At 44.2% G+C, this 27,828-nt stretch overlaps 1 protein-coding gene across 1 annotated transcript in view; it reads left to right on the top strand.

Moving 5' to 3' along the window:
- Positions 1–8,858: 8,858 nt before the first annotated feature.
- The window catches only part of UGCG (UDP-glucose ceramide glucosyltransferase), a 34,170-nt gene continuing 15,200 nt past the window's right edge, over positions 8,859–27,828 (top strand). Inside the window, exon 1 of the mRNA XM_040579550.1 lies at positions 8,859–9,175. Within this exon, the coding sequence (XP_040435484.1) occupies positions 9,078–9,175 (98 nt within the window). The 5' untranslated portion in view covers positions 8,859–9,077. The remainder of the gene's footprint in view (positions 9,176–27,828) is intronic.

The following is a 27,828-nucleotide window of genomic DNA, read 5'->3' as shown; positions in this document are numbered from 1 at the left end:
ACTAAAATAGTTTTTTAAAGAGCACTCTGAAAAAGCCAGATTATTTTTCCTCTTAACAATTTTAGCGGTGTATCTTTGTCCTCAGGCTGCACTGTCCTCAGCTTCTTTTAGCAGCACCCAGGCAAAGACTGGACAAGTCAAACTGCCCCTTCGAATCCTGCTCTGAATCTGTGACTCTCTGGGATGAGAACCAAGCATACAGGTAGAACGGATGTCTTGGGAGTTCTGGCTACTCGTACATAACGTTTCTTTTCATTTCAGTCTGCACCTCCATTCAGATTCTGGGAGATTGCTGGCAAATACTCACAGGTATCAGGAAGGAGATCTCAGCACTCAACACGGGAGTGCAGTGATTCCTGAATGCTTGGCAACTGTGCAGTGGTTGGGAAAGACACAAATACAGCTCGTATCTTCTCAGGCACTTAGGCAAGAGACATTCCTTAAGCATACCGCTGATGAAGCCAGTGGAGTATGCTGTGATTCTAGCCATTGAGACATGGGTAGGAAACTGTGAGATGTCTTGATGACTACATTCAATCGTAAGAGATATCTTGTAGTCAATGTCTCAGTTGTGCACTTGAGAAATTGACAGGCACTCTGCTTCAAGGTGGGGCTGAACCTGATTTCTAAGCCAGATACCTTTCTAAAGCACGTATTTCATCCACTCCTCTAATGCTCAGGTGCTTTGATAAGGACAAAAACATCTTTATGATTTTGGTCGCCTCCTGGTCAAGGCATTTTGCTTCCAGGTTCTCATGGCTGTAGTAGTGAGAAAGAACTGGGAGCTTTCCAGCTGCTCCTGGATCTGCTTCCACTGAACTTGGGAACCACCTCTCACCCCAGCCACCATTTTTTGTACCATAGGTGTCCAGTGTTAGGGCCTAGAAGTGCACCAGTTGCTTTCTTAAGGACTTAATGTCTGTGTTGGTATCTATAGGTACATCTAGCTATATTATTTGTATCTACTCATATTCTTGGAGCATCAAATATTTGTTGCTGGAAGCATCAAACATTAATTTTAAAACTAGTGTCATATTCAGTCATGAGACATCACTGCTTAACACGCTGCTTCTGTGGATGGATTCTGTTCCCTCTATTGTTTTCCCTTGATTTCACTCTTTTTGGCTCTTGCTCTCAGCTTACAAAAGCATTAACATTTTTGGTCCTCTAGCTCGAGGGGATCCTCTGACCCCAGTTTCTGTTCTGTTGCTCCCAGACCAAAGTCATTCTCCCCTCCCGTTCTAGCCATTGCTGCATGCCTTTAGTTCCTAACTCCCCGAAAAACTTTCTCTTTGAAATTCTGCTCTTAACTGCCCTGGACTGGGTTAATAAAAGTGCAACAGTTTCACTGCAGAAAAGATCACTACATGCTAATAACCTTGAGTGCTTGGGTCCAACAACTGGAAAAAGAAACTTGACTATATGTTTCTATTGGTAGTGTGCTTTTTAACTTGCACTCAGCATTTATTTATGGGAGATTTTTATTTACAAGAATGCTTGTATTGATGGAAACTCTCAGACACTCTTCCATTGAATGAATACTTGCTATTCCATAAGTTATGCAAGATTTACCTATCATCTAATCAATCTGGAATATTGTTTGATTCTCCTCCTTACCTTTATAAAACTGAATTGTCCATACCAGACATTAATCATTATGAGGTAATGTCAACGGCCATTTGAGCACCATGAATAAAAAAATAAATTAGAGACAGAGTGAATAGTCCATGCATACGGTGTATCTGACTGGGATAATGAACAATAACTTTTTTTTTTTTTTAAAGATACTTGTGAAAAAATCAAAGTTTATTCTTGAGAACTACTAATGAAAAACATAAATTTTAACCACTATCTAAACAGAGTGAAATGTTTTCAGACTTAATGACCCATGCTTTCTCTCTCTATGTTCATATTCAGTACTGCTCTAATGTATTTTTTGGTCATAAAAACCCAATTATATTTTGACATATATTCTGATCAGCATGTAGAATTCCATGGACATACCTGCAAATAGACTTAGCTCTTAAAGGGAAGTTGTTTGCTTAATATTCCTTAGAGGGGTGACTTTTAAACACTGGAATGCAGAGACTATTTCTGAAACAAAGCCAGCCCCCCAAAATTAGAGGATTTACAGCTTAAAAAAACAAACCTGAGCCTACAAATACATATATACATATATACATATACACACCCGCACCCACCATTTCCTTTTGTACCTCAGATATCCTTGTATATGAAGGATTCACATAAATTCCACGGGGAAAACTTCAGGTGTGAAAAATATCACAGATATTGAGTTGTTTCAGCCAGATGCTCTCACCCCCGATGACCACCCCCCACCCCTTGTTCTTAGATCACCACACAGGGAGACTTGGCCATCTTCCTTAGCCTGTGGCTCAGCAATAATTGAAATACTGTGGCCAGATGGTTTTGTTTGGAGGTGGGCATAGCATGATATTCCCCAGAAGGAGCATGTAATTTGTTTATAGGACATTACATTGTTTTAAAAGCAAAAGAAAACACTGGTGTGTAGATTTTTTTGTAGTAGTCTGCATAATGGAAAATAATGTCTTTTCATGTTAGAGAGATCATCCTTGACCTGAAAATCTCACAACAGAAATGAATGGAGACAAGGAAAGGTAAAGAATAATTAAAAAAAAGGACAGATGAAAATGGAAAAATTATCTGTCAACATTTACTTATAACAAATCCACATTGGTCTTGCTCATTGATAATTGGAAGTTAAAAGAAACTCTGCTGTATCTAACAGAGGACAAGACAGAGCAAACATGCATGGAGGTGGGCCTTGGAGAACAGATCCCTGTGAAACATGGCAGAACATAGTCTACAGAGCAAGGAGAGATTGACTAAGTTTGTATAGAAAGAGAATCAGAAATCTGGAGGACAAGAAGACTGGGCAAGGCAGGAGAAAGAGCCATTAAAATGCAAGGAAGATTGAGCTCTGCTGGGCCTCAAGAGTGGGACCACTGCTGAAGGTGGGAGGGTACCTAGTGACAAGGGACATGGAGAAGACTGAAGTACTCGGTGCCTACCTTCAGCGGAGGAGGATCAGGTTAGGGAACATTGAACTGCACTGGAAACATATATAACCATTGGATCTAGGATGCACACATCCTGAGGGAGCTGGCCGATGTCATCATAAGGGCACTTTTGACTGTCTTTGAAAGCTCAGGCAGATCAGCGCAGGTTCCTGAGGACTAGGAGAAAGCAAATGTCCCTCCTGTTTTCCAGAAGAGCAAGAAGTTAGTGCCAGGAAGCTACAGCCTGATTAGCCTCACCTCAGTCCCTGGAAACAATTTCTAAACATACGATGAACAAAAAGGTGATTGGGAGTAATCAGCACGGATTATGCAGGGGGAACCATGCTTAACCAACCTGATAGCCTTCTATGACCAAATGACTGGTTTGGTGAACGAGGAGTGATATCTGGATGTTGTGAATCTGAACTTTAGCAAGGCTTTTAACACTGTCTCCCATAATATCCTCATAGACAAACTATTCAAGATAAGAACTAGATAAGGGTGTGGTGAGGTAGACAGAAAGTTGGCTGAACAGCCAAGTCCCAAGCCTTGTGATCAGTGGCAAGAAGTCCAGCTGGAGGCCAGTCATATTGGAGTGCATCAGGGGTCAACAGTGGGGCTAATGCTGTTTGACATCTTCGTTAATGGCAGGATGCACCCTCAGAAAGCTTGCCCATGATACAAAACTGGGAGGAGTAGCTGATACCATACATGGGCGAACTGCCACCCAGAGGGCCTTTGACAGGCAGGAGAAATGGGCTGACAGGACCATGTAAGTTCAAGAAAGAGAAATGCCAAATCCTGCATCTGGGGAGGAACAAACCCAGGCACCAGCACACAGAGGCCAACTGTCTGGAAGGCAGCTTTGCACAGAAGGACCTGGAGGTGCTGGTGGACACAAAGTTGACCATAAGCAGCAGCATGCCCTTTTGACAAAGAAGGCCAACAGCATTCTGGTTTGCACTGGTATGCATGTTGCCACTACAGGAGAGGCATGGACACAGTGGAGTGAGACCAGCTGAGGGCCACAAAGATGACATAGGGACTGGGGCATCTGACATACAAGGAGAGGCTGAGAGAGCTGGGATCATTCAGCCTGGAGGAGACTCCAGAGGATGTTACCAATGTACACAAATACCTGGTTGGGGGAGTAACGAAGTCGGGAGATAGACTCCAAACTGGGCAAGCTGCTCTAATTGACCCTGCTTGAGCAGTAGGTCATCTCCAGAGGCCTCTTCCCAACTCAACTATTCCGTGACACTGTGAAATTACTTACTTTGGTTTCCTAAATTTAATTCTTTTCCAAATATTCCATAGTTTAATGCTGACTGCATAAGCATAACTGTTTTCAGCAGCAATACTTGGGAGAAGGTTTATAGGTTAGTGTAGACCTGGATCATCAGTTTCTCAAGAAAGATACCATGTAACTGAAACATTTGCATGGAACTTACAATATTGTTTGAGATTATTTTTTTTTAAAGTGCTTTCACATTCTCTTCCAAAAAGATTTCTGAAGAGGTAGTGAAGCCTCATTCCTCACAGGTCTATACTCTGAGGTCTCACTGCAAGATGTTGGTTTTACCTTTTCCATTCTTGGGCATTTGTAAGAGCTCTGGTGTCTTTCATTTTTCTGGTGTTTAATTTGTTGAGACGCTCTACCAGATGAGAGACAGCCAGTGCTATGGCTAGCCTAGAACTGCATTTTTTACACCGCATGGGCCGCTTTACACATGCTGATTATATAGCTTGTTACTGCCAAATTAAAGAGGATATTGGTAGAGTTGCCCAATAAGTTTGGTCTCTCTCTCTCTCCCCCCTACTAAAGAGGCTTTTCCACAATACTTACAAGTGCTTTAAGATTTGAATAAAATTCTGAACTCACTTAGGCAGGAAGACTAACAGGTGGAGAGCAATTTGATACATTTCTATATCAAATCCAACTAATGGCGGCATACTTTTTTTTCATCATCTAAATAAAGATTTAGACAAGAGGAAGCTCCAAGAGAGCATGTTTGTATAATAATAAATATGCTGAGCAGTAATATATGCACTTCTTTGATTTAATTCAAATAAAAGGAATAAAAAAGGTATTTTAATAAAAGGTTACTAATACATATCCAACATCCTGCTTGGCCTTGGAGGCAGACTTTTCAGAGTTTGAATTATTAAAACTTAAAACAATTCCAATATATATTCCCTTTATAATAAGGTACTTTACAAAGCAGTTTCAGACTGCAGATGCATGAATGGATCTAATCATTATGCACAGGGAAAACTTACACTGTCTGTCCCCTTATTTCCATATTTTCATAAAGAAAAATGCACAAAACCAAGAGCAAGCTAATTTGTTCTTGCCTTCTATTTGCCCAGAACCTCAGTGATATCATTCTGAACAGAAACAGTAATAGCACAGTAAACTGGGGAGCGCATACTTGGAAGTACCAACAAAGGCACACACAAGCTGTGAAACACTCCATGTAAAATACATTTTTAACAGGAATTCAGGTGACAAACCGTTTTGCCACCTGAAGATGGAGAACTAAATCACAATTTTCTCTCTTCAAAGCTTATGTAAATGATGGGTTTTGACAGAAACTCTGATGGTTTGGGAGGAAACTGAAAAATCTGTGTAGGGGTTTAAGCTTCTACAGATATACTATACTAATTAGAGAAACTTTTGTCAGTCTGGTTTCCACAGTCTTCTCAGAACTAATACTAGCATCACTACAGGTTAACACATTCATGTTCTTTTGCTAATGATCTAAATATTCTAAATAAACATATGCATTTCTATCAGTTCAAAATGACATAAGAATGTTTATATTGCATAATTGCTGTTGGAACAAGAAGTTTCATATCTAGGCCATTTAGGACCCTTAGGAAGGAGATTTCTATTAAAACTTTTCCAGTCTGCAACAAAGCCACACTCAAGCACTCCTAACTAAATTCATCAATATTTTGGCAAAATGATGAATGAACCAAGAACAGTAGCTGTATAGCACATCGCAGGATTGGTATTTTATTTGTTTTTAATTTAAACACAGTACACATCAGCGTAAGTCCAAAGCATTTGATTAAAACACCAGGGTGTATCATGCCTCTGGGGCACGATGAGGCATCTTTGAAGAGGCGGCAGATTTGTACTATCTGAAGAACACTGCTCTCTGTGAATCACTGCACTCCACACTAACAGAGGGGAGACCAGGAGCATGTCCTCTACAACTGAACTGTCACAGCTCCAGATGGCTCCTTGTTCCAGGGAACCCTTACTCTTTTTCCCCCCACTAAGCTTAAGATACCTGCTTAAAGAATCCATATGGCAGGGTTTGACTAGAGAAGTTACTCAGATCGAAGGCCTTGACCTACCTGACTTTCCTCCACCATGCTCCCAATGAATCTCCTCAAAGTACATTGGAGATTGTGATTTTAAACCAGACATCAACCTGAGTGCTGGTGCTGCAGCTTTTTACTCTAAACCCCTTACGAGAGATAAGTCCTTTCTCCCCATACAACAAAGCCAGAAGAACAGAATGCTGTCCCGGAGGGGAACGGCAGAAAGATGGTTCCTTTGCTAAACCAAAGTTATTTATGCCGTCTTGGCATTTTCCTGCATAATGTTGTTTTGAGGACTGCTAATTCATCGGTATGGTTTGCTGGAGTATAGGAGCCAACAGCAAGTTAAATAACCTTTGTTCACTTTATTTATGAAGAAGCCTCAGCAAAGTTTGTTTGCATGGAGCCATCGAGCCTAACTATTGCAAAACAAGCAGCCTGTCAATGTAATCTCCCAGGTAAACACCCACTAGGACAAAGAATAAGCTTTACTGCTTCAGCTCAATACTTCTTCAAAATGAGAAAAAGTTTAATAAACTGTGATTATTTGCTCAACTCACTATTAAAGATAAGCCCTCAATCTTCCTAAATTCACTGTATTGTCCTATTTTAATGCACGATACTGTTTTGCATAGGCTGTTTCTGCCTTGGAAGAGAGATGCAGTCCAACCAGATAAGGGTAATATCAGCTATATTCTAACAATTTATACATATCAGCTCATAATTCTCTGGCTAGAGTAGTCTTCCAACAGTGTCGAAATTGAGCATGACAACCAAAATCATGGCTTAAAAATGTATATAAAGTTCACTGAGGCAATTTCAAGTCAATATAAATGTGATCGTTAGACTAACAGCAGGAACAAACAGAAAAATGAAAAATGGACTGCCACTTTCCAATTTTTCAAAATTCCATTTTGCAAATGGAATACAGACACCATCTGTGATAGGAGAATTTCAAAATTACAGTTATTTATTCTACTTGAAAACTAAATTTTTATAAAGTTTTTACTTTCTAAAGAGAACACTGAAGCCAGTGTAAAGGTATGTTGCTGGCCACCATGATTTATGTAGGAACTAACAGAATACACAGGCAGTGTCGGCTCTAGGATGCACTGATACTTCATCTGTTCTTGCCAGTTATCAGTACTTTTAAATTGTGCTTTTGATTTAAATGTCCTGCCACATCATGTGGGAGCCTAGCTTTTCTTGACGGTAAGTTGCCTTTCAATCTCCACATTCTAACATCTCATACACAACTAGAGCTGCCTTGAAACCTAATTCTTCTACAGTTTCAAAGCATTACGGTGACTAGAATGTTTTTTATAAAAACGTGACCGAGTTCTTAGGCAGAATTTATGAACACTCCCTCATCTGCAGTAATAATTGAGAGCTGTGGAAGAAATCTGTTATGAGATGTGCATGCATACACAGCAATGTTCAGCTTGTGCTACTGGTCAAGAGCCCTCAGGAAAAACTGTGCCTTCTCATGTACAGGTGACCACAATCTCTTTCTGTAAAGCTGTGCTTCTTCCAGACTAGAACTGACCTGCATCTGGCAAGCTCAGTATGTTGACACATAGGCTCAAGTAATTTTACCTTTCCACAGCACACCCCATATTAATGGGGTTAAATTTAAAACGGTTACTGCAATGCGTGTTTGCCCATTACACAATCAGCAGAAGAGAGAAGCCGATGTTTCTGACCTCAGATCCGGAACGCTAGCGTAAAGTGTAAGAGATGAACAGAATTGCTGGGAAGAACTCCCTCAAAAAACAGGGGCAACATCAGAGTAATAGGAATTGCTATAAATACTGTAACGAAATGCAGGCAAGACTAGAGATGGCTTAGACGATTAGTAACGAACAACAGCCTCCTTCATTCTCTGGTCCCCAGCTAGCCCAGGCTGGTAGCCACCAGCTGCTCCACCACTGAGCAGGGCCGCCGGCAGCACCGCGTCCGCCGGGGGAGCCCGTCGGCTCCGGGGAGGGGGGGGGGGGGGGGGGGGGTACCGGCACCAGCAGGGGCCTCCAGGTGCGCACCGGAGCTGGAAACGGCAATCCTAGCCCGCAGCACTCAAGGTCACCGAGAATACGTTCTGATTCAAGAACAATAAATAAAATATAATAAAGGCTGCACAGCCCGATCAGCTCATCTGTGCTGGATCAGCTCGGCCACAACCGGCCGCCCCCCGCCCGCCTTCTGCGGATAAAGGGCTGCGGCCTCCCCAGCGGCGGCGGCAAGGCCCTGGCGGGGCAGGAGTGCTTCGAAAGGTCACGCAGCCGGCAGCGGAGCAAACCCCGGACCAGGCCCCGCCCTGCGCGCCGGGCGGCGGCGCCGCCGTAACGGACCGAGCCGCCCGCCCCGCCGCCGCCAGCCGCGTGACCGCCCGCCCCGCCTCCCCGGTGTCAGCCGGCGCGCAGGGCGGGCGGTGCCTGCGCCTGACGGAGCGGCGGGGCGGGCCGGGCCGGGCCCCAGGCTCGCCAGTGCGCGAGTGGCCGGCGGCGCGGAGGGCGCCGGGCCAGGGGAGCGGCGGCGGCAGCAGCAGCAGCAGCAGCAGCAGCAGCAGCAGCAGCAGGAGGCACCTGGCGAGCCCGTCCGCGGCAGCCGTCGCCCCGCACGCAGGCAGGCAGGCCGCCCAGCCGCCTTCCCGCGCCCCGCTCCCGCGCCGCCGGCGGTTCCTGCTCGGGCCGCCGCGCCCCAGGGATGGCGGTGCTGGCCCTGGCCCTGGAGGGACTCGCCATCTTCGGGCTCGTCCTCTTCGTCGTGCTCTGGCTCATGCACTTCATGTCCATCATCTACACGTAAGCGCGGGCCGCGGCGAGGGCGGGGAGGGCGCCGGCGTTGTTTCCTCGCCCCCCTCCACTTCGCCCCCCGCCGTTGCGCCGAGGGCGGCCCGGCTGCTGAGGAGCGGCGCAGCGGGCCTCGTCCCCCGCCAGCGCACGGCCTGCCCCGCCGCCCGGTCCCCCGGATGCCGGGCACGGGGCGCCGCCCGCCGCCCTCCCGCTGGCGGGGCCCGGCGGGGCGCACCTGGGCCGGCGTGCGGGGAGCGCCCGCCCGGGGGTGGGCTCGGCGCGGCCGCCGTGGGCGCGGAGGTGCCCCCTGGGCGCGGGTGCCTGCGCCGTGACGGCTGCGGCAGCGGGGCGCGGTGCCCGCCGGGGCGCCGGTGAAGCGGGGCTCTGGCGCCGGCGGGGACGGAATGTGCGTGCTAGCCGTGCAGCGAGCGAGCGGCACCGCCGCCCGGGTAGTGCGGTACCCGGTGCCGGCCTGGCAGAATTTTAGCTATAAGTACAGTTTTTATTGAGAAGTAATGGTTGCACCGGCAAAAAGAACTGTATAGTGTGTGTCCAGAACCTTCTTGGATAACTCTGAAGAAAAATGCTTGAAGAGTTTGAGTGATGTTTGCATTTTGGTGGCTGAGGGGAAAAAAAGCTTGAGCTTGGCAGAGGAATTGACTGTGGTTATGTGGGGGAAAGGACGAAGAATACATCTCTCTTTCATAGAGGACTGTGTTTTTACTCCCTTAAATAAAAGGCCGCTGTTGCATCACTGCAGGGATTAGAAAATACCTGAATTTGTTTGCTGTGCTTGTGCTTATCTGTTCCCCTTTCTTGCTGTTCCACATGCATGTGATAGGTATCTGTGATAAATCCCAGCCCTTGCTGAAGGCAAAGCCTCTTGAATTGGTGGATAAGAGATTTGCTACTGCTGCCCTTGGTCATAGTTGCCTTGTTCTTCTGGGTTTTTTTAAAATGTGAATTCACTTACAAGCTCTAACCATTTTTCTGTACTCTGGTTTGGTCTAGATCTTTTATTTACTACTTATAATTATCTTCTGTCTTGAAAACTAGCTGTATGTGTTGTCTTGGGCACAAATGGCAGGATTTCACTCCTAGGGAGCTGCAAGGGTGCCTGGTGGGGGAAGAGGCCGTGGACTACTGTGGGCACAGCTGATTCTGAACAGCTTCGAAGCTGATGAAAACAGCCCATTGCATGTTAAAACCTCAGTTTAGCAGGTGTGTGTATGTGGTGCTGCTGTTCATAAAGCTTTAAGGGTGGCAGCTGTGAGGGGCAGGAGACATAAATGGAGCTGGGGGAAAGACTTGTGAGGGAATAAACAGGAGGAAGAAGGATGAGGTACACTTAGATGTGAGAGGAGAGAATAGAAGGGGACATATTGTCAACCAATCCATTGCCGTAAGAGCTACACCCTTAAAGGGACTGCCGCCTGTGGAGGCTGTACAATGGAGCAGGGACGCTCCTGAATGGACTCTGGGCTGCAGGTAAGCCAAGCTAGAGCAAGTACACATACCCCTGAAGGAACTGTGACCTGTGGGCAACCTGTGCTGGATTGGAGATGCCCTGAGGGACTGCAGCCTGTGGGTGACCCACCCCTGAAGAGACTGCAGCCCATGGGAGAGCTATACTGGGGCAGAGACTCAGCCGAAGGGATTGCAACCTGCAGGTTAATCACTTCAGAGCAGGTACACCTGCTAGAGCAGAGTAACAGTTAAGCAGCAGCCAGCAGTGGAGGAAAATGAGTAAGAAGTAAGGTGTGGCAGAAGAATCATTACACACTGAACCTCACCTCCTGCGTCACCTCACTGAAGGGCTTGGGAGGAACTGAGTGTAAGGAGCAGTGGAAACATGCACAGTTCACATAGAAAGGTGGGGAGGAAAGGTTTCTGAAGACTTAAGACCTCCCACTTGGGGGAGCAGGACAAAAGTCTGAAAGGTTGGTTGGTGGTTTTTTTTTCTCAATACCCAATTTGGTAATCAGTAGCCTTTTAATTAGCAATAATTTAAGTAGAATTTCCTCAGTTGACTGTTTTGCCTGTGACAGTAATTGGTGGGGAAGGCAGGCAGCAGCTGGACCTGGTGTAGCCCAGGGCTGGAGTATTTGCAGTGGTGTGAAACTTGGAAGGAGTTGTGTTTTTTTGTTATTGGAATCTGTGTTAACAAGTGTACATACTGTGCATGGAGAGTTAATGCAAACAAATGTGGTAACAGGTGGAAAACCTTGCCAGCTGTGAAGGGGATGGGTAAGAATTGTGGTGATCATGTCCCAGCCTCTAAGATTTCTGGAGAAAAGTGTTTCCAGTAGAGCGCTTGAGCTACTGTCTCAGCAGGTCCAGAGACAGGGGTATTTAATACTCTTTGTGAAAAGGAGGGTCTTGGTCAGAGATGAGCAGCTGGTAGCACTGAAGTGACCAAATTGCAAGCTATGTTGGGTTGGCAGGCTGTTGTAGAGGAGCTGCCCCAATTACAGTGATTTGGCAGATCGGTGGGAATAGGACTGCTGCTCCCCACAGTGTGACCACACAGCTGCCCTTGGTTTGTAGTGAAATTAAAGAAATGCTGGATACTTACAGCAGCAGTCCCAGGGAGATGTGCTTACAGTGGCTGTGGTGGTGCTGGGAACTGGAGCTGGTGGGATATAGCTAATGGCTGGAGAAAGTGCTGCTCTGATGACTTTGGAGCCTATGCCAGCTGTAAGTGCTGCCCAGTGCAAAGGAGGAGGGCTGTGGGGTTGTCTGGTGGAATGGTGTCTGTAGGAATGGCCCAGTCCTGCAAGTGAGATACCACTGTGAAGGGAATTAGCAGAAGGGGATAATTAACTGTATTTGCTTTGACTGCTGGAGTGCCTTTGCCGAGAAGGGACTCCAGACAGAGGGTGATTTTTAATGCTGTGGCCTGAAAACTCTGGTGGCTGGACACTGTTACAAGTTCCCCCCATCTCACAGAGACTGCTTTGTCTGGGCCAGCAGACATAGCACGCAGCATCCTTTCCTAGACCACTGAGGCATGAAGGGATCCTCGATTACAGATGGACTCTCCTTTTAATGGATATCCGTGGGAGGATGTATTATGTGTACTTGTCATACACTGAAAACTGCTTACACTGTACCTGCTACAGGAAGTAAAGAAGGTAAAGAATGACAAAACTAATTAGTCTTCCTGTTTTCTCTTTATGGACAGTATTGGTTCAACATTTTTTAACAGTCACTGGGGTAGGGGCTGTTTGTCCTTGGTCAGCACTGGGTTAACTGTTGAGTTGCAAGGGTTTGATCTGTGGCACTGAAGTGCTAAGACAATGTTGAAACATGTCAGCAAAGCTGTTGTGGCCTAGGCAGACATGCCTCTGTGGTTCCCCATCGGTATTTTAGATGTTTGGTTTAGCAAAATGCTTATAACATGTCTAAATTAAGTAGATAAATGGGATTATTAAAGAAAGTAAGCTTTTTTTGTCTTGAAGTGCTGTCAGCTGTTAAGGTCATGACAGCATTTCAGCTGTGTTGGTTTGTGCTGTAGTTGCTTTAAAAGATGTAGGTTTTGGATACCTGAGGTGCTGTACAAGGCTTCACTTGAGGAAGGATGTCTGTTCTACCATACTGCATTTGTAAAGTCTGGTTCTTGCCACCTCTTTCCTGTACTGCCCTTCCCCACTTTGGATGGTCTTGATTTATAAATAAGTATAGTAGGGTGTGTTGATTTCATATTCCTTTAAAACAGACAGGTGGGCTGAAGCAATAAAATGCAGATAGTTGCACTGTTAAGTGAAAAGGCTGATCTTCATAAATTGTCTAGTGTATGTGATTATGAAATGGGTCTTGGTTTGGTGCTCCTTCCTTAGTACTGAGTCAGTGAAGCAAGTGCAATAAACATGGACCAAATAGCAGGTTTTTATAGCTAGTAATTAAAATGCAGTTTGCATATATTACTCTGCATAGTAAGGCTGTGATATTGGACATGTCTGAGTTATCAGCAAGTTTATACCCAACTTGGGACCTTGACTAAGACCCTTCCTTGCATGCATATAGGCTATTCAGCTGGAGTTGAGCCATCAACTGATCCAGTAGGAAGAGTTCAGTCTTGAAGATTATCTGGTATACTGACTGAAACTATCTCTGGTGGTGTAGTTGTTTGGGCAACTAAAATGAACTTTCAGAACTAAACCTAACCTGAAATGGAAGACCATGTGTATGATGTGCTAATAAGGAAAAAAGATTTATAGCATTGGTTGAAGTGTTGTTCTGGAAGTTGAGGAGTAAATTTTTATATTTTAGCAGTCTATTAAATGTGCTAAAGTCTATTTAATGGTTCTTACTGACTTTCATTCTAAGGACATACGAAGAATGGAACAGAAGTCTTCTGAAATCGGGGGGGAAGGTTAAAAAACCCAACCAACTCCCCCAAAAACAACCAAAACAAAACTAAAGCTGTTTTATTGGGGTTTATGGCATTCTTAACACATCTTGCAATTGTGCATCACTGGCTATCAAGATATGTAGCAGCTGATTTGCTGTTTTAACTGTATTTCATAATAAATGATTCTAGTTTAATGCTGACAGGAGCTTACTGAATGTGGTATGCCTCCTTCGGAAACAAAGCTGGCAAGTGAAGCCTGCAGAACCTAGAAAATGCCTTTAAGCATGATCAATCTGATCTCACTTCCCTACTGTGTCTTCAGACTTCAGTCTAGAAATGAATGAAAGGTATTATATTTTCTCTCTGAATAATTCTCTCACTGCTTGTTGTTATTTCAACTTGAACACTTAAGTAGAGATGTGTATTGTAAAGTTATTCTGGGGCTGAGGAATGGCTTTTAAGTTAAGTCAACTTCAATCTTCGGTGATTGACACTCAATGCTGCCTCTGCCACAGAGTTCCTAGAAAGTGTTTGGTAAATCTCTTAAGCTGTTTGTATCTTGCTGTTTTGTTTGCCTGGTCCACAAAACCGAACTCATGGAGCTGTGTGTTCTGGTTTTGTCTCTCCATTGCTCTCGTAACAGTTGTCAGTAGCAATTCTAATTATAGCACTCAATATAAATCACTTCAGGGCACCAACAGTTGATACTGAGGTGGTTTGTTGTCTTGGTTCCCAGGTGTAAGTGGGAAGGGCAGTGCATGTCATTTAATTCATAAACATATTGCTGGTTTTAGCTTTTAAAAATAGTCTATAAGCTATGGTAGTAAATGAAGAAATAATGAATTCTGCATTCACGTGGCATGGATATAACTGGGCCCATTGTGCTTTGTCTGCTGAGTGAAACCCAAGACCTTCTGCAACATATATGTAATAAAACACCTGAATGTAACTAAAAGTAATTAATAGCCTTAGTGTAATGCATATACACACAAGGAGGAAATTGTTTGCACAGATGTTTAAAACTCAAGTTTCCTGAAGTACTTCTGCAATGTTGAAGAGCTTTCTAAACATGGCTTCCAAACCTAAACAAAAAGACCCACATAGCCAATGTTTGACCTGGGTTTTTTTTATGTGAAGTCATTTTGATCTTTTGGTTGATAGTCTGTTACTGTATAGTAATTGTGACCTTTCGTTCTTAAGAAAATAACAATTCGATTTCTCTTGGCCCTATTAGATTGTCTTGTCACCCCGTGTTTCTGTCCTTCCCTTGTTGCTCAGCCCATGATTTGTGTCCAGGCTTGCCTTTCTCTGTTCTCTGACCCCTCTGCTTGTCTTCTGTCATCTCCTTTTAACCTTTTTGCTTTGTTGGTAGGGCTGTCTTTTTCCTTTGGGCTGACTTGTATTTTACAGTGTAAGCATCTGGCAATAGATTGGCTAAAGTAGCTGTTAAAAGCAGCAGTAGTTACTCACTTTGCCATCAATGGTTGCATTTTCTTTGGTTTGTGGAAGTGCTTCAGAGGCAGTCTTGTCACGGATACGAGCCAGGATGGGATCTAGTATATATCTATAGAATCTAGTATAGTTACCAAGCATAAGTGAACTAACATTTTGATAGACTTTGGAGATAATGCAAATACTTCTTTCTGAGATAAGAGGTACCCTTCTCTTTTCTTGATAAACAAACAGAAAACTGTGAAGTGTGATTGTACTGGGGCTTCTCTAGGATGTGGCTGGAAGACGTCTAGCTACATGCAGAATGCCACATATGTTCTTGGGTTTGTCTTCCTTCCTTCCTTAGTTGAATCTTGATTGAACTTGAACCACATATGCTTAAATTTTCCATGCAGATTGTCTGCCTTAGGGTAAATATTTTTTTCAGCTTATGTAATTGTGACAAGCTTGATGTAAAATGTTGGTAAATTTAACGATAGATTGTTGGCTGTGACCTTGTATATGTGTAACAGCGAATGGAGCAAGCCCATGATCTGTGTTAGTAATCTTTTTTGGTGGAAATTCTTAGAGGGTTAGAAGCAAGTGAAAAAGGACTTGGATGTTTGACCACAAACTGGGACACTAGAGAAGCATGAAAAGCTGGGAAGTTATGTGAGGCTTCTGTTTGATCTTGGGTAACTTTTTCATCTTCCTGCTGTTCCTCTCAGTAACCCTTCCCCCAACAGTTGTGCACTGAGGACAGACAGTATGCAGAAACCTTAAGATACTTGCTGTTGAGTGTTAAATCCTTAGAACTTGATGGATTGCTTATACTGAGCAAGTGGATGACAGCATTGTAGCAGAGGCAAATCTGAAGGATAGCAATGCAAATATACGAGGTCAGGTACAGTTACTGGGGAGGCACACAGGGAAATGACAGGGTATGGGAACACACAAGTGACTGAGACTAATAACCTAGAGGCAGAGGTGAGAGTCAGCTTTTCAACACTGTGAATGAAATAGAAATGCTTCAGGCAGGAAATATCTGTTCAATGTTAAGTTCCAACTCCTGCTTAAAGTTGGACCAAATTTCGGTGCATAGATGGGGTAATTATGGCTTGTGATAGCATTGCTTCAGTGGTTTTCACTTTCTAAGTTTGACATGCACAGGACAATAGGCAGTGTCAGTGCTGGTGCCAGTAGTGTTTGACATCTTCATTAATGAGCTGGTTAATGGGACATACCAGCAAGTTTGACATTACAGAACTGGGATGTATGGCTGATACAGCAGGTGGGTGTGCTGCCACTCAGAGGGTCCCAGACAAGCTGGAGAAGTGGTCTGACAGGAACCTCATGCCAAGGAAAATGCCAAGTCCTGCACCTTGCAGGAGTAACTCCATGTGTCAGCACAGGCTGGGGTCTGGCTGGCTAGAAAGCAGCTTGGCAGAGGAAGAACCTGTGAGTGCTGGTGGATGCCAGTTTGACTATGAACAGCAGTGTGCCTGTTGTGGCAAAGAAAGCCAACAGTATCCTGTGCTGTGTTGCTGGCAGGTTGAGAGAAGTGATCATTCACCTCTACATGGCACCAGTAATGCTGTGTCTGGAGGGCAGTGCACAGTTTTGGCTCCCCAGTATGATGCACATAAATATACTGGAGCCAGTCAGGCTTAGGGCTACAGAGGTGATAACGGGACTGCAACATTTGGCATACAAGAAGGGGCTGAGAGCTGGGACTATTCAGCCTGGAGAAGGCTCAGGGGGATCCAATCAATGTGTGTAAATACCCTTTTGGGATGGTGGTGGAGCATGAGGATGACTGAGCAAGACTCTTGTCAGTGGTGCCCAGTGGCAAGATGAGAGAAAGCAAGCACAAGTTAAAATGAAAGACTAATTTTAAACAAAAGAAGACTTTCATGGTACAACACTGGAACAGGCTTTCCAGAGGTTGTGGAGGATCCAGCCTTGGAGACAGGAAAGGCTGACTGGATGCTCCTGAGAAACCTCCTCTAGTTAACCCTACCTTGAGCCAGAGGGCTGGAGTAGCTGGTCTCCAGAGGTGCCTTCCAACCTTTGTTTTGTGATTATTTTTTTTTATTTTCCTAAAAGATGGCACCCAGGCTCCTGTCTGGACTATTACAGAATGATAGACTGAGAAGGAGGTTATGTGGAAGATATAAATTGTGTATGTTGCTTGTTTTAAACAAGTTGAAATGTACCTGATACTGTTTAGTCACAAGACTTAAATTTAGGTAATCCTTAGGGGAAGAGAGATCAGGAGAAAGCCAGAGTTAATTTTTGAGTTGTTTATACTAAGATTGTGGTTGAATTGAGTTTTTGTATTATGAGATATATAATTAGGGGAAGCAAAACAGTGCAGAACCAGAAAACGTGGGAGAAACCCCATAATATTGGAGGCAGTGAGGAAAGGCCAGTTTTTTAATAGTGTGAGCCAGAAGGGTAAAGCCTGGACTATAAACCTTGGGGTGACAGTATGGTAGCAGGAGCTCTGGACATGAATGATTTAACAGAATGCAAGGAACCAAAACCTAGATTAAAGACTCTAGTGTAAATTTAAAGGAGAGAGATTGTAGTGGACTGGATGATACGCTCCTGTTGAGAGTAGAGAAGATGCTGAAGTAGATGTGACAGGTAGGCTTTAAAAACAAACCATGTCTGAGTGGTTTGCATGGAAGGGGAAGATAAGATCATCGAAATGAAATTAATTGGGTTAGGTGAGTATGTGATGCTCTTGGAGGGCAAAAAAGTATCCAGCCTTGTAAGTCAGCTGGAGTGGAAGAAGCTGAACTGTAAGATGACGTAGAATCTAGTCTTCATCAGGATATAAAGGTTTTAAAGAAGCCAAGGCTTTACGTGAGCCGTGTTTCCATAAAGGCATAACTTTTTATTAAAGTGGGCAAGTAGGGGGGTAGATAAGTGACTTAATTTGTGTAATTTCTGTCAGAACTGCTCTGTGGCATGTTAAGTATGTAACTAGTTTTATTGGTTTACTAGAGTACCCTTCAGTATTTGTGTCCATCACTCCCTAGGACTTGTATAATGCCAAAAAGTGGTGTCAGAGTACACTGGGATTTTTATATTTTAATTGAAGTGATGTTCTGTGGTTTTGACACAATATTTGGTTTACATTGTACTGAACACTGTGGTTTAAAATAAATTATTATTTTGTGAGAAACATTTTGCTATAGATCAAAAAAGTTTTTCTTTTTGCTAATTGCAAAGTGAATAGTTTTGCATTTTCTTAAATGCGTTTCTTCTATTGATAGCTGGATGAGGATGTAGGCTAGACTATACCTTCTCATAGTTGGCCTGGGTGAATTCATACCTTGAGTCAAATTATTGAAGTTGTAGCATGCATGAAGTCTTAATGCTGTCCTCTGGACAAGTAAGGTAAAAACATGTTTACAAGTGTAGACAAAGCTAGAAGGCCAAAGTGAAACATTATAGTAAATGTAACATTAGTACTGTCTTGGTAGTCCTTTGTAACTTTTTTGCTGTGGAATTTTTGTATTAAAGGAATTTTTGAACACTTAATTGGTGTTTGAGTGGATCAATCTTTTTTTCATTAAACCAGTGGGACAACTAATAATGTAGCTTTTGCTGGCAGTTGGTTTGTTTTAGTCCACTTAAATCGTTGTTCCTCCCTCTTCAGAAACACCTCTCTGTAAAGCAAGGACTGTTTGGGGGTTGGTTTTTTTTTCCCCACCCTTGGTAGGGTTCATCTCTGCTTTATCAACAGTACAGTCCATGTAGAGGAATCTGTAAAAATGAATGTTCACCCTTGTTTACATTGGTTGCAAGTGTCCTGTTTTTATTTAGTGTTTGTCTTCAGGTCTTGGTTCAATATGCCTGCATATTAATGACTTTCCAGGCGACTGCTACTTTGATAATGGGTAGTGAGCTACACTTCATAATGAAGCAGAAACATATTTCTTTATTTATATACATACCTTTTTAGACATAGAATAATCAAGCTGCTAAAAATTGGATTTCTGACAACGTAATGAGCTGTAATTGAGAGATCCTAAGCACTTTCTACTGAAACACTTTTTTAGCTGAAATCAACATGCATTTTTCTTGCAAGCCTTGTTAAATTAAGATTCTGGGTTAAAAAGAGGTAGAAAACTGAGACTCATCATGAGAACATAATTTTGAACTGTTGAATGTTAGTAATAGGAGTAGCAACTGGAAAGTGAGAAAATCTACTGGCCTTCATCCTTACAGATCCCTGTGATGGGTGATGGAGAGAGGGGGGAGTAGACATGATTTTCAGGCTGCAGGAGTCTGGGGGTTTTTTACTGCTTTTTCCCTGCCTGCCATACTGACTGTGCAGTATAAGGTGGTACAGTGGGCGGTTGAAATACCATTGTTAACGGTCATACCTGTGAACCTTTTAGAATACTACTGAGATGTTTCAAAATTAAGATGCTTCTCCCTTTTAAACATTTTTGAGAGATGATACTTATGTTTCATAACAGCATTTCTGAGCAGATTGTTTTATGTAGGTTGTGTAGTGGTAAGGGAAGAAAATGATGTTTTTGAGGGTCTGTGAACCAAAGTGTTATGTGGTTTTGGTTTTTCGGTCATTTAGGTTTTGGTTTTTTTTTAGAGGGAGAAGACAGGTGAAATTTACCAAGTTTTTCTGATTTGTATCTGTTGGAAACATTAAAAAAAAAAGCCCTTCAAATATGGTGTTGAGTATAGAAGTATTACTTACAAATGTTCGAAAGAAAGTGTTAATAATTGCGTTCTTCAGTTTCTGATGCTCCTTGTAGGAGGCTTGTTCAAGCTTTTCAAGGCATTTGCAGCATGAGGGCAGTGACACTATATTACTGACAATAGTGTAGTCCAGACAAGGTTTACATCTTTTTTTTTTTATTACCCCAACTGGGATTAATAGGGCCTGGGACTGTGTTCAAATTTGTGTGAATTGGTGTTTAAGTAAGGTTTCTTCTTCAGTGGTATGCTCTTTTGTACTCTGGAAACATTGCAGCTCAGTTAATTAAATAAAAAATGGCCTGTCATCCACTGAAAAATAGGGAAAAATATTGGCATAGTATCTGCTTTATGATTTATTAATGTAGTTCCTGTTTAGTCACTAACATAATTCTGTTACTGGCTGTTAATTGGATTGGAAGCTTTTAGGGAGAAGAAATTGGACAATGTTGATGGGTGGCATCTTTGGCACAAAGGGAGCAGTGAGGAGCAGCCTGGGGTCTGTAGGAAGTACATTACCTAGTGTTTAGCAAATTATTTAATTTACACTTGCGCCTTATGAAATGAATAGGGCTGAGCTATTTTAATCCTGTAGACTTGCAAAATAAGTCACAAATAAACTGAATAGTCTCACAGTGCAAATGTTCTGAAGCTCTGAGTTTTAAAAGATCTCATACTTAACACTGAGGGGTTGATCCTGTACTAAAAGCTGTCTGACATGGTTGGTTTATCTGGCCCAGGGGTACTGCCATCCACTGGAGATACTTTCAGAAATTAAATACAAATCATGCTGGATGCAGTTCTCTGAAGTTGCATAACACTTGTTGCAAGGAGTCTGTATCAAAAAGCACTTCTATTTCTAAGCCTTAGTGGCTCTTGATTTGATGCTCAAAGGGATAATCCGAATCCCCTCCTACCCTTACACCTTTCTAAGCATTTCTGCCATTCTAGTCTGCCTTCAGTGAGCATGTGGCTACATGGTGACTCAGATCAGCAAGCTATTTTTTTCTGTGGGATAGCTCTCTGATCAGCAGACTGATCCAATTCATCTTGTGGTGCTGACTGCTTTATAGCTGCCGGTAGGCTGAGGGAAAGCAGAAAGAGGGAATGAATTGCTATTTTGATGGCAGCTTGCAGATAGACTACAAGGAAGAACTGTGTGTTCATTTAAATGCTTAATATGATGCAGTAATGGCTGTGTTGTAGGCAGCTTGCTGTGTTTTTAAGCATACTTCATTTCAGCTTGCTGAATTGTAAACTGTCTAGCATTTGGACAGTAAAAGGGTTCCCATTACTTCAGGTTTAACTACTGTCTATTTTATGAGAGTCTGTTTCTTTTTCATTGTGCAGGTGTGGGGGCAGAGAGGGGAGCAGGAGAGGAATTCCTAGATTTAAAAGAAAGGAATGTTTGCTGGTTTTAAGTTGAGGTCTGCAGTGTTTGCTTTTTCTTCTTCCTGAAAGATAATTCTTTTCTACTTAAAACCCCAAACCATATTTGAAAGAAGTTTAAACTCCCCCCACACTGCTCTCCCTTATAAAAAGGCTGGGTTGAACATGACTTTTATGATAACACTTGGAAGATACTTCTTAAAGAATTTCCATGGTGTATGAAGATTTTAAATTCAGAATGTCAAATACCACTAGATAAGATTTCTACTGTTATGCATTGTATATTTGTCTTTATTCGTAGCCACTGATTGAACTACTTCCCAAAACTGGAATAGCAAATTGATGTTTGATTTTTGAGAACATTCACCTTCTGAAAAATAATAATGATCACAGTCTAGGTTCTTTCTCACTCAGTTCCATCTTGGGACCTTTGGTTTGACTTGTGGTGAAAAAGTGTTGACTCTTGCTATTTGGGAGCTCGTTCTAATTTTTTTTTAAATCATTCCCCTTCATCTCCACTACCTATTGTGGCTTCAGTGCATTACATTCTGAGGTCCTTTTTGTCTGTAGGTTGAGTGTAGTACAGGAGAAAATGTGTTGAAAGTGAATGAAATGTTTGGTCTGCCTTCTGCTTTCAGCAGGCATGTGATGAAACATTAACCAATTGCAGCATGCTTTTCAACATAAAAGTCTAGTATGCAAACAGTAGGATTACAGTTGTTTCATTTTTTTTGCAGGCATGCACAAACCTATGACTGTTTCTCTGCTGGCAGACAGCCACAAAAGTCTGTACTACGAAGTGGGCACTTGAATCTTACCCAGCATTTTCTTCTTTCAGATTTGTCTACTTCCCTCTGTCTCTGAGCATTTTGTCAAGGCCAAGTGACATGTTAATTGTTTTTTAATTACAATTGCTAAGCCCTTTCAAATTGTCCCCAGTTGTGTTTCTGCTCCTCCTTGTTGGATCTGACACTTGTGTAACTGTTAGGTTGGCAGGTGGGTGGATTGATGTGCTGTGTGTTCATATGGCTGTTGCATGAGATGTAAGCAAGTGGCAAGAGTGGAGGATGGGGAAGACTGCCTACCTGAGAACACTGGTTGTTTGGTGGGATGCACTGACCTGGGCCATCAGCCAAGCAAAAGTGTCCTGAAATGGTACCAACATGTTTCTGCAGGGTGATCTCTTCCTTTGAGCCAAGCGAGGTAGAAGAGTGGCATGCCTTAGGTATTACTCCGAGTCACTTGTAGAAAACACTGCCAGTCTTCACTAGTAATTACTTCTAGTTAGCTGTTTCTAGCAGGCAAATAATGGCAGCGAGCAAGATATAAAGGACATAATGCTGTGAAGAAAAACTGATGAAAAGTTGGTTGGGGAAGAGTTTTCAGGGGCCTGACCCTAGTACTCATGTACATTTCTAGAGTCTTATGGCCCTGATGCTTCCTTTGTGCTGACACTGGTCCTCCTCTGACTCCCTGATGAGTACACTTATGCTGCTTGTCTGTGGGCCACTCGGCTCTTCTGAAAGCCCACTGAAGCCTGAGGAGTAAGGAGACCCTATTTTTTTCTCTTCTCTGGTGATCTTGGCAGCATATTCGCAGCTACCTTCTTGAATATGCTCTAGAGCTTCGTGCAGCCTTCCCTAAGGTGTTGTAACTCTTAATTTGGCAGAAGACAACCTAAAGTAGGAGGAAAAAGCCAGATTTAACTTTCTGTTGAGTAGGTTGAAGCAGGTTTGTATGAGCACAGATGCTGGCACTGTGTCTTGTTTGGGTGGTGGTGATGGCAGCACAGAAGAGAAGGAACATGGAGGGAATCTTTGCTGCTAGTGAAGCTGCATAATTGTCTTGCTGCATCTTTTCAAACTATATACTTGCTAAGTTAAACTGATAAAATTCTGATATTACACGTGTTATGTGGTGGTTTAAGTATCTCAGCTAGGTCGCTGTGGGATCAGACAAATGTCAGCACCACAGAGAAGCGCAGCACATCCCAGAAAGAGGGGAAGGGCAGAAAGGGAGTGCCTCTGAGCAGTAGTCTGTAGTTAAAACTAGTTCAGCTATGTTATAAAACTACTCTAGGGAGGGAAAGGTTGACAACAAGACCAAGGTACTTAGCTCTCGCTTGAGGAATAATTCTGTCCATTTGCTAGGAGGCCTGTGGCTACAGGTGCTGGATCTTGTTTGATCTGTTCTGCAGTTTTCAAATCTACCTGAAGTCTAGGAGGTACCTAAAAAGGAGTGATAGTGTAATAGGCCTCTTAATGTGCAGTAGTATCACTGTGTGCTTAAATCTGGGTAGAGCAGTGTGAGAAGTAATTCATAATACAGAGTTACTTAGGCTTAGCTGTGTCATTGCTGAGAGTACTTTTGTGGTTCTGTCTGCTTCCATGCCCAAGTGTGTTGTTCTGCTTCCTGGTGGGGTGGACCAGAGCTATGACAAGCTGCTTGTGCAGGCCCCTTCCCTCCCACCTTTACAGACAGGCAAAAACTTGCACTGTAGCTCCCAAGTCAAATGCTGTCTTGAATTCATGACAAATACATAGACTAAGATTTTTTTTTTTATCTATCAATATATAATCATAGAATCATTCCTCTAAGATAAAGTCCAACTGTTAACATAGCACTGGCCAAATCCAGCACTAAACCATTTTCCTAAGCACTGCATCTACGTGTCTTACCTCCAGGTATGGTGAGTTGACCACCCTTTCTGTGAAGAAATTTTTCCTAATATCCAATCTCAGCTTCCACTGGCACAACTTGAGGCCACTTCCTCTCAATCCTCTCTCTTCTTACCTGGGAGAAGAGACCAACACCCACCTGCCTACGATCCCCTTTCAGGTAATTGTAGAAAGCAGTAAGGCCCCCATTGAGCCTCTTCTTCTCCAGACTAAACAATTCCAGTTCTCTTCTAAGACTTGTGCTCCAGAGTCTTCACCAGCTCCTTCGCCCTTCTCTGGACATGCTCCGGCACCTCAACGTCTGTCTTGAACACAGGGTTCGAGGGGCGGCCTCACCAGTGCAGGGGGACGGTCACTGCCCTGGTCCTGCTGGCCACACTGCTGGGGACACCAGCCAGGGTGCTGCTGGCCGCCTGGGCCCCCTGGGCACACTGCTGGCTCCTGCCCAGCCGGCCGTCACCCAGCACCCCCAGGCCCTTTCCCACCAGGCCCTTTCCAGCCGCTCTGCCCCAGCCTGTAGCGCTGCGTGGGGCTGGTGTGACCCAAGGGCAGGACCCGGCACTGAGCCCTGCTGAACCTCACACCACTGGCCTGGGCCCATCGCTCCAGCCTGCCCAGGTCCCTCTGCAGGGCCTCCTGCCCTCAGGCAGGTCAGCACTCCCCCCAGCTTGGTGTCATCTGCAGACTGACTGAGGGTGCACTCAATCCCCTCATCCAGGTCATCGATAAAGATATTAAACAGCACTGGCCCCAGTACCGAGCCCTGGGGAACACCACCTGTGACCAGCTGCCAACTGGATTGCAGCTCCATTCACCGCCGCTCTTTGGGTTCGGCTGTCCAGCCAGCTTTTAATTCAGCAAAGAGTACACATGCCCAAGCCCTGAGCAGCCAGTGTCTCCAGGAGAATGCTGTGGGTGACTGTGTCAAAGGCTTGACTAAACTCTAGGTAGACACCATCCACAGCCTTTCCCTCATCCACTAGCTGGGTCGTCTTGTCATAGAAGGAGATCAGGTTCGTCGGGCAGCACCTGCCTTTCATAACCCCATGCTCAGTAGGCCTGATCCCCCCGTTGTCCTGCATGTGTTGTGTGATGGCACTCAGGATGATCTGCTCCATAACCTTCCCCAGCAGCGAGGCCAGGCTGGCAGGGCTGCGGCTCCCTGGATCCTCCTTCCTGGCCTTCTTGCAGATGGGCACCACACTGGCTGACCTCCTCAGTTAGACGGGACTGTTGATAAATGATGGAAAGTGGTTTGGTGAGCAGTTCCACCAGCTCCCTCAGTACCCTCGAGTAGATTCCATCCAGCCCCATACACTTACGTGTGTCCAAACGGCGTAGCAGGTCGCCTGTCATTTCCCTTTGGATTATGGGGGCTTCATTCTGCTCCGTGTCGCTGTCTTCCAGCTCAGGGGGCTGGCACCTGGAGAACAACGGACCTGTACTATTAAAGACTGAGGCAGAGGTGGCGTTAATTACCTCAGCCTTTTCCTCAGCCTTTGTCATTATGTTTCTGCCTGCATCCAGTAAATTATTCTCAGCCCTCCTTTTGTTGCTAATGTATTTATAGAAACTTTTTTTTTCATTGTCTTTTACAGCAGCAGCCAGGTTAAGTTCTGGCTGGGCTTTGCCCCCTCTAATTTTCTCCCTGCATAACCCCATGACACCCTTGTCCTCCAGAGTTGCCTGTCCCTTCTGCCAAAGGTCATAAATGCTCTTTACCCCCCGCCCTGCCCCCCCCTCTGAGTTCCAGCCAGAGCTCTCTGTTCAGCCAGGTTGGTCATCTCTGCTGCCAGCTTGTCTTTCAGCGCATGGGGCTGGCCTGCCTCTGTGCCTTCCACCACTTTCTTCTTGAAGAATGTCTAGCCCTTCTGGACTCCTTTGTCCTCCAGGGCTGCCTCCCAAGGGACTCTGATAACCAGGCCAAAGCCTGCCCTCCAGAAGTCCAAGGTGGCTGATATGCTGACCCCTCCTTACTTCTCTGAGAATCAGACACTGTAATTTTGTGACTGCTATGCCCAAGATGGCCTCCAATGGTCATATCACCCACATGTCCTTCTCTGTTTGCAAACAATGCGTCCAGTGTGGCACCTTCCCTAGCTGGCTGATTCACCAGCTGTGTCAGGAAGTTACCTTCCACACACTCCAGGTACCTCTTAGACTTTCTTCTCTTCTGTATTGTATTTCCAGCAGACATCTGGTAAGTTGGTCCAGCATGAGCGCAAGGACTAGTGATCATGAGACTTCCCCCAGCTGCTTATAGGCTGTTTCATCTCTCTCTTCATCCTGGTCTGGTGGTCTGTAACAGACTCCCACTACGATATCTGCCCTGTTGGCTTCCCCCCCCCAATTCTTACCCATAAACATGTGACCCTTTTGTCACCATTATCAAGCTCTAGATAGTCAAGACACTCCCTACCATTCAGGGCTATCCCACCACCTCCCCTTCCTCACCTCTCCCTTCTGAGGAGTTTATAGCCATCCATTGCAGCTCTGCAGTTGTGCAAGTCAGCCCACAATGTTTCCATGATGGCAAGTATATCATAGTTTTCTAGCTGCACAGTGGCTTCCAAGTCCTCATGTTTGTTGCTCACGCTATATGTGTTGCTGCAGATGCACTTCAGTTAGGCTATTGATCCCACCACCTTTTTTGGGGACAAGACCTAACTCCTATGTGACTGTTCTCAGGTGCTTCTGTAGCTTTAATATGTCAGTAACCCTTGTGTTTTTGCTGCTGTGTGGATTTCCATCCCCTGCCTCTACTGAGAATGGCAGACGGAAGGACCTTGCTAGCACACTGTCCCTCAAACATTGGCATGCTGCCTCTAGGGTTGTCTCTGGTGAGCCTGGTTTTGTCCCTTCAAGTCTAGTTTAAAGCTCTTTCAATGAGCCTAAGTCCTGTGCAAAGATCCGTTTCCCGTTTGAGACAGGTGTACCCCATCTACTGCCAGCAGGCCTGTTGTCATGTAGGCTAACCCATGATCAAAAAACCCAAAACTGTGCTGGTGACAGCAGGCTTGGAGCCAGGTGTTGGTCTGCTGGCTCTTCCTGTTTTTTCCCCTCCTCATTCCCCGCAGCTAGAAGGATACAGGCAAACACTACTTGTGCTCCTGATCCCTTAACCAGTTGTCCCAATGCCATTACTCTATATGTATTATTTTCATGTATAAAAAGTGAAATCTCTCTCTATAAAGTGTTTGTCGTTACTTGATTGTGTATATGTATATGACTGTATAAGAAGTTACTGCTGTGAGATACTGAAACTTACTTAGTAGTTACCTATGCCTTATGTGGAATTGTCTTTATACAGTTACATTAATGTGGCAGGATTTTAAGTGGGCTACTACTAGTCTTGATGAACCAAGGGTGCTGCACGTTAACAGTTTCATGAATTCAGGGCTTGTCTAATATTGTTTGCACTCTTCCAATCTTCTTTTCAGTTCTGTTCAGTGCACTGACCAGTGTGGTGGACCCATAGCAAATGTAATTTTTTCCTCTGTGGGTAAAGTTACCTACTTCTGGAAATGTTTTAACACAAGATACATATAAAAATAAGGAAGATATGGGGACCTCATCCTTATGTTTGTTGCCAAAAGAAGCAGGATAACCTTGTATTATTTCTCCTGCTCGAGCAGAGATCTGTGTTACTCCATAGCAGACAAACCGTCCACAAACACCTGTGTGAGATGGTTCAGCTCAGTAACATGAAAACCAACTGGGAAGGGGGGGGAAAGTGTGTGAATTCATAAGTAGAAGTGAGAAAACAGCCCCTTTCAGAAGTAATGATCTGCTAGCTTATCTTGATGGCCTATGGAACCATAGCCTTCAAAGGAGGTGTTCAGTGCTTCCTGCATCTTGTTATGCTCTCTTATTTAAGTATCTGTTCCAAGTTTCTGACCAAGGATTACTTACTGACCCCTAATAGGCCAGTTCTTTAAGTGAAGTAGTTGCTGAGAGGAGGTTGAAACGAGTGAATAAAGGGTGTTTGGTTTTTTTCCAGCTGCTTTAAAGAGGAGTATGTAACTATGCCTCAGCTGAGAGACACAGCAGTCTGCCTACTGTAGCAAAGCTTTTTG

Source organism: Falco naumanni, chromosome Z (genome assembly GCF_017639655.2).
Source record: "Falco naumanni isolate bFalNau1 chromosome Z, bFalNau1.pat, whole genome shotgun sequence".
Classification (NCBI taxonomy): Eukaryota; Metazoa; Chordata; class Aves; order Falconiformes; family Falconidae; genus Falco; species Falco naumanni.
Note: the sequence above shows the minus strand (reverse complement) of the source record. Positions and strands in the feature narration are given on the sequence as shown.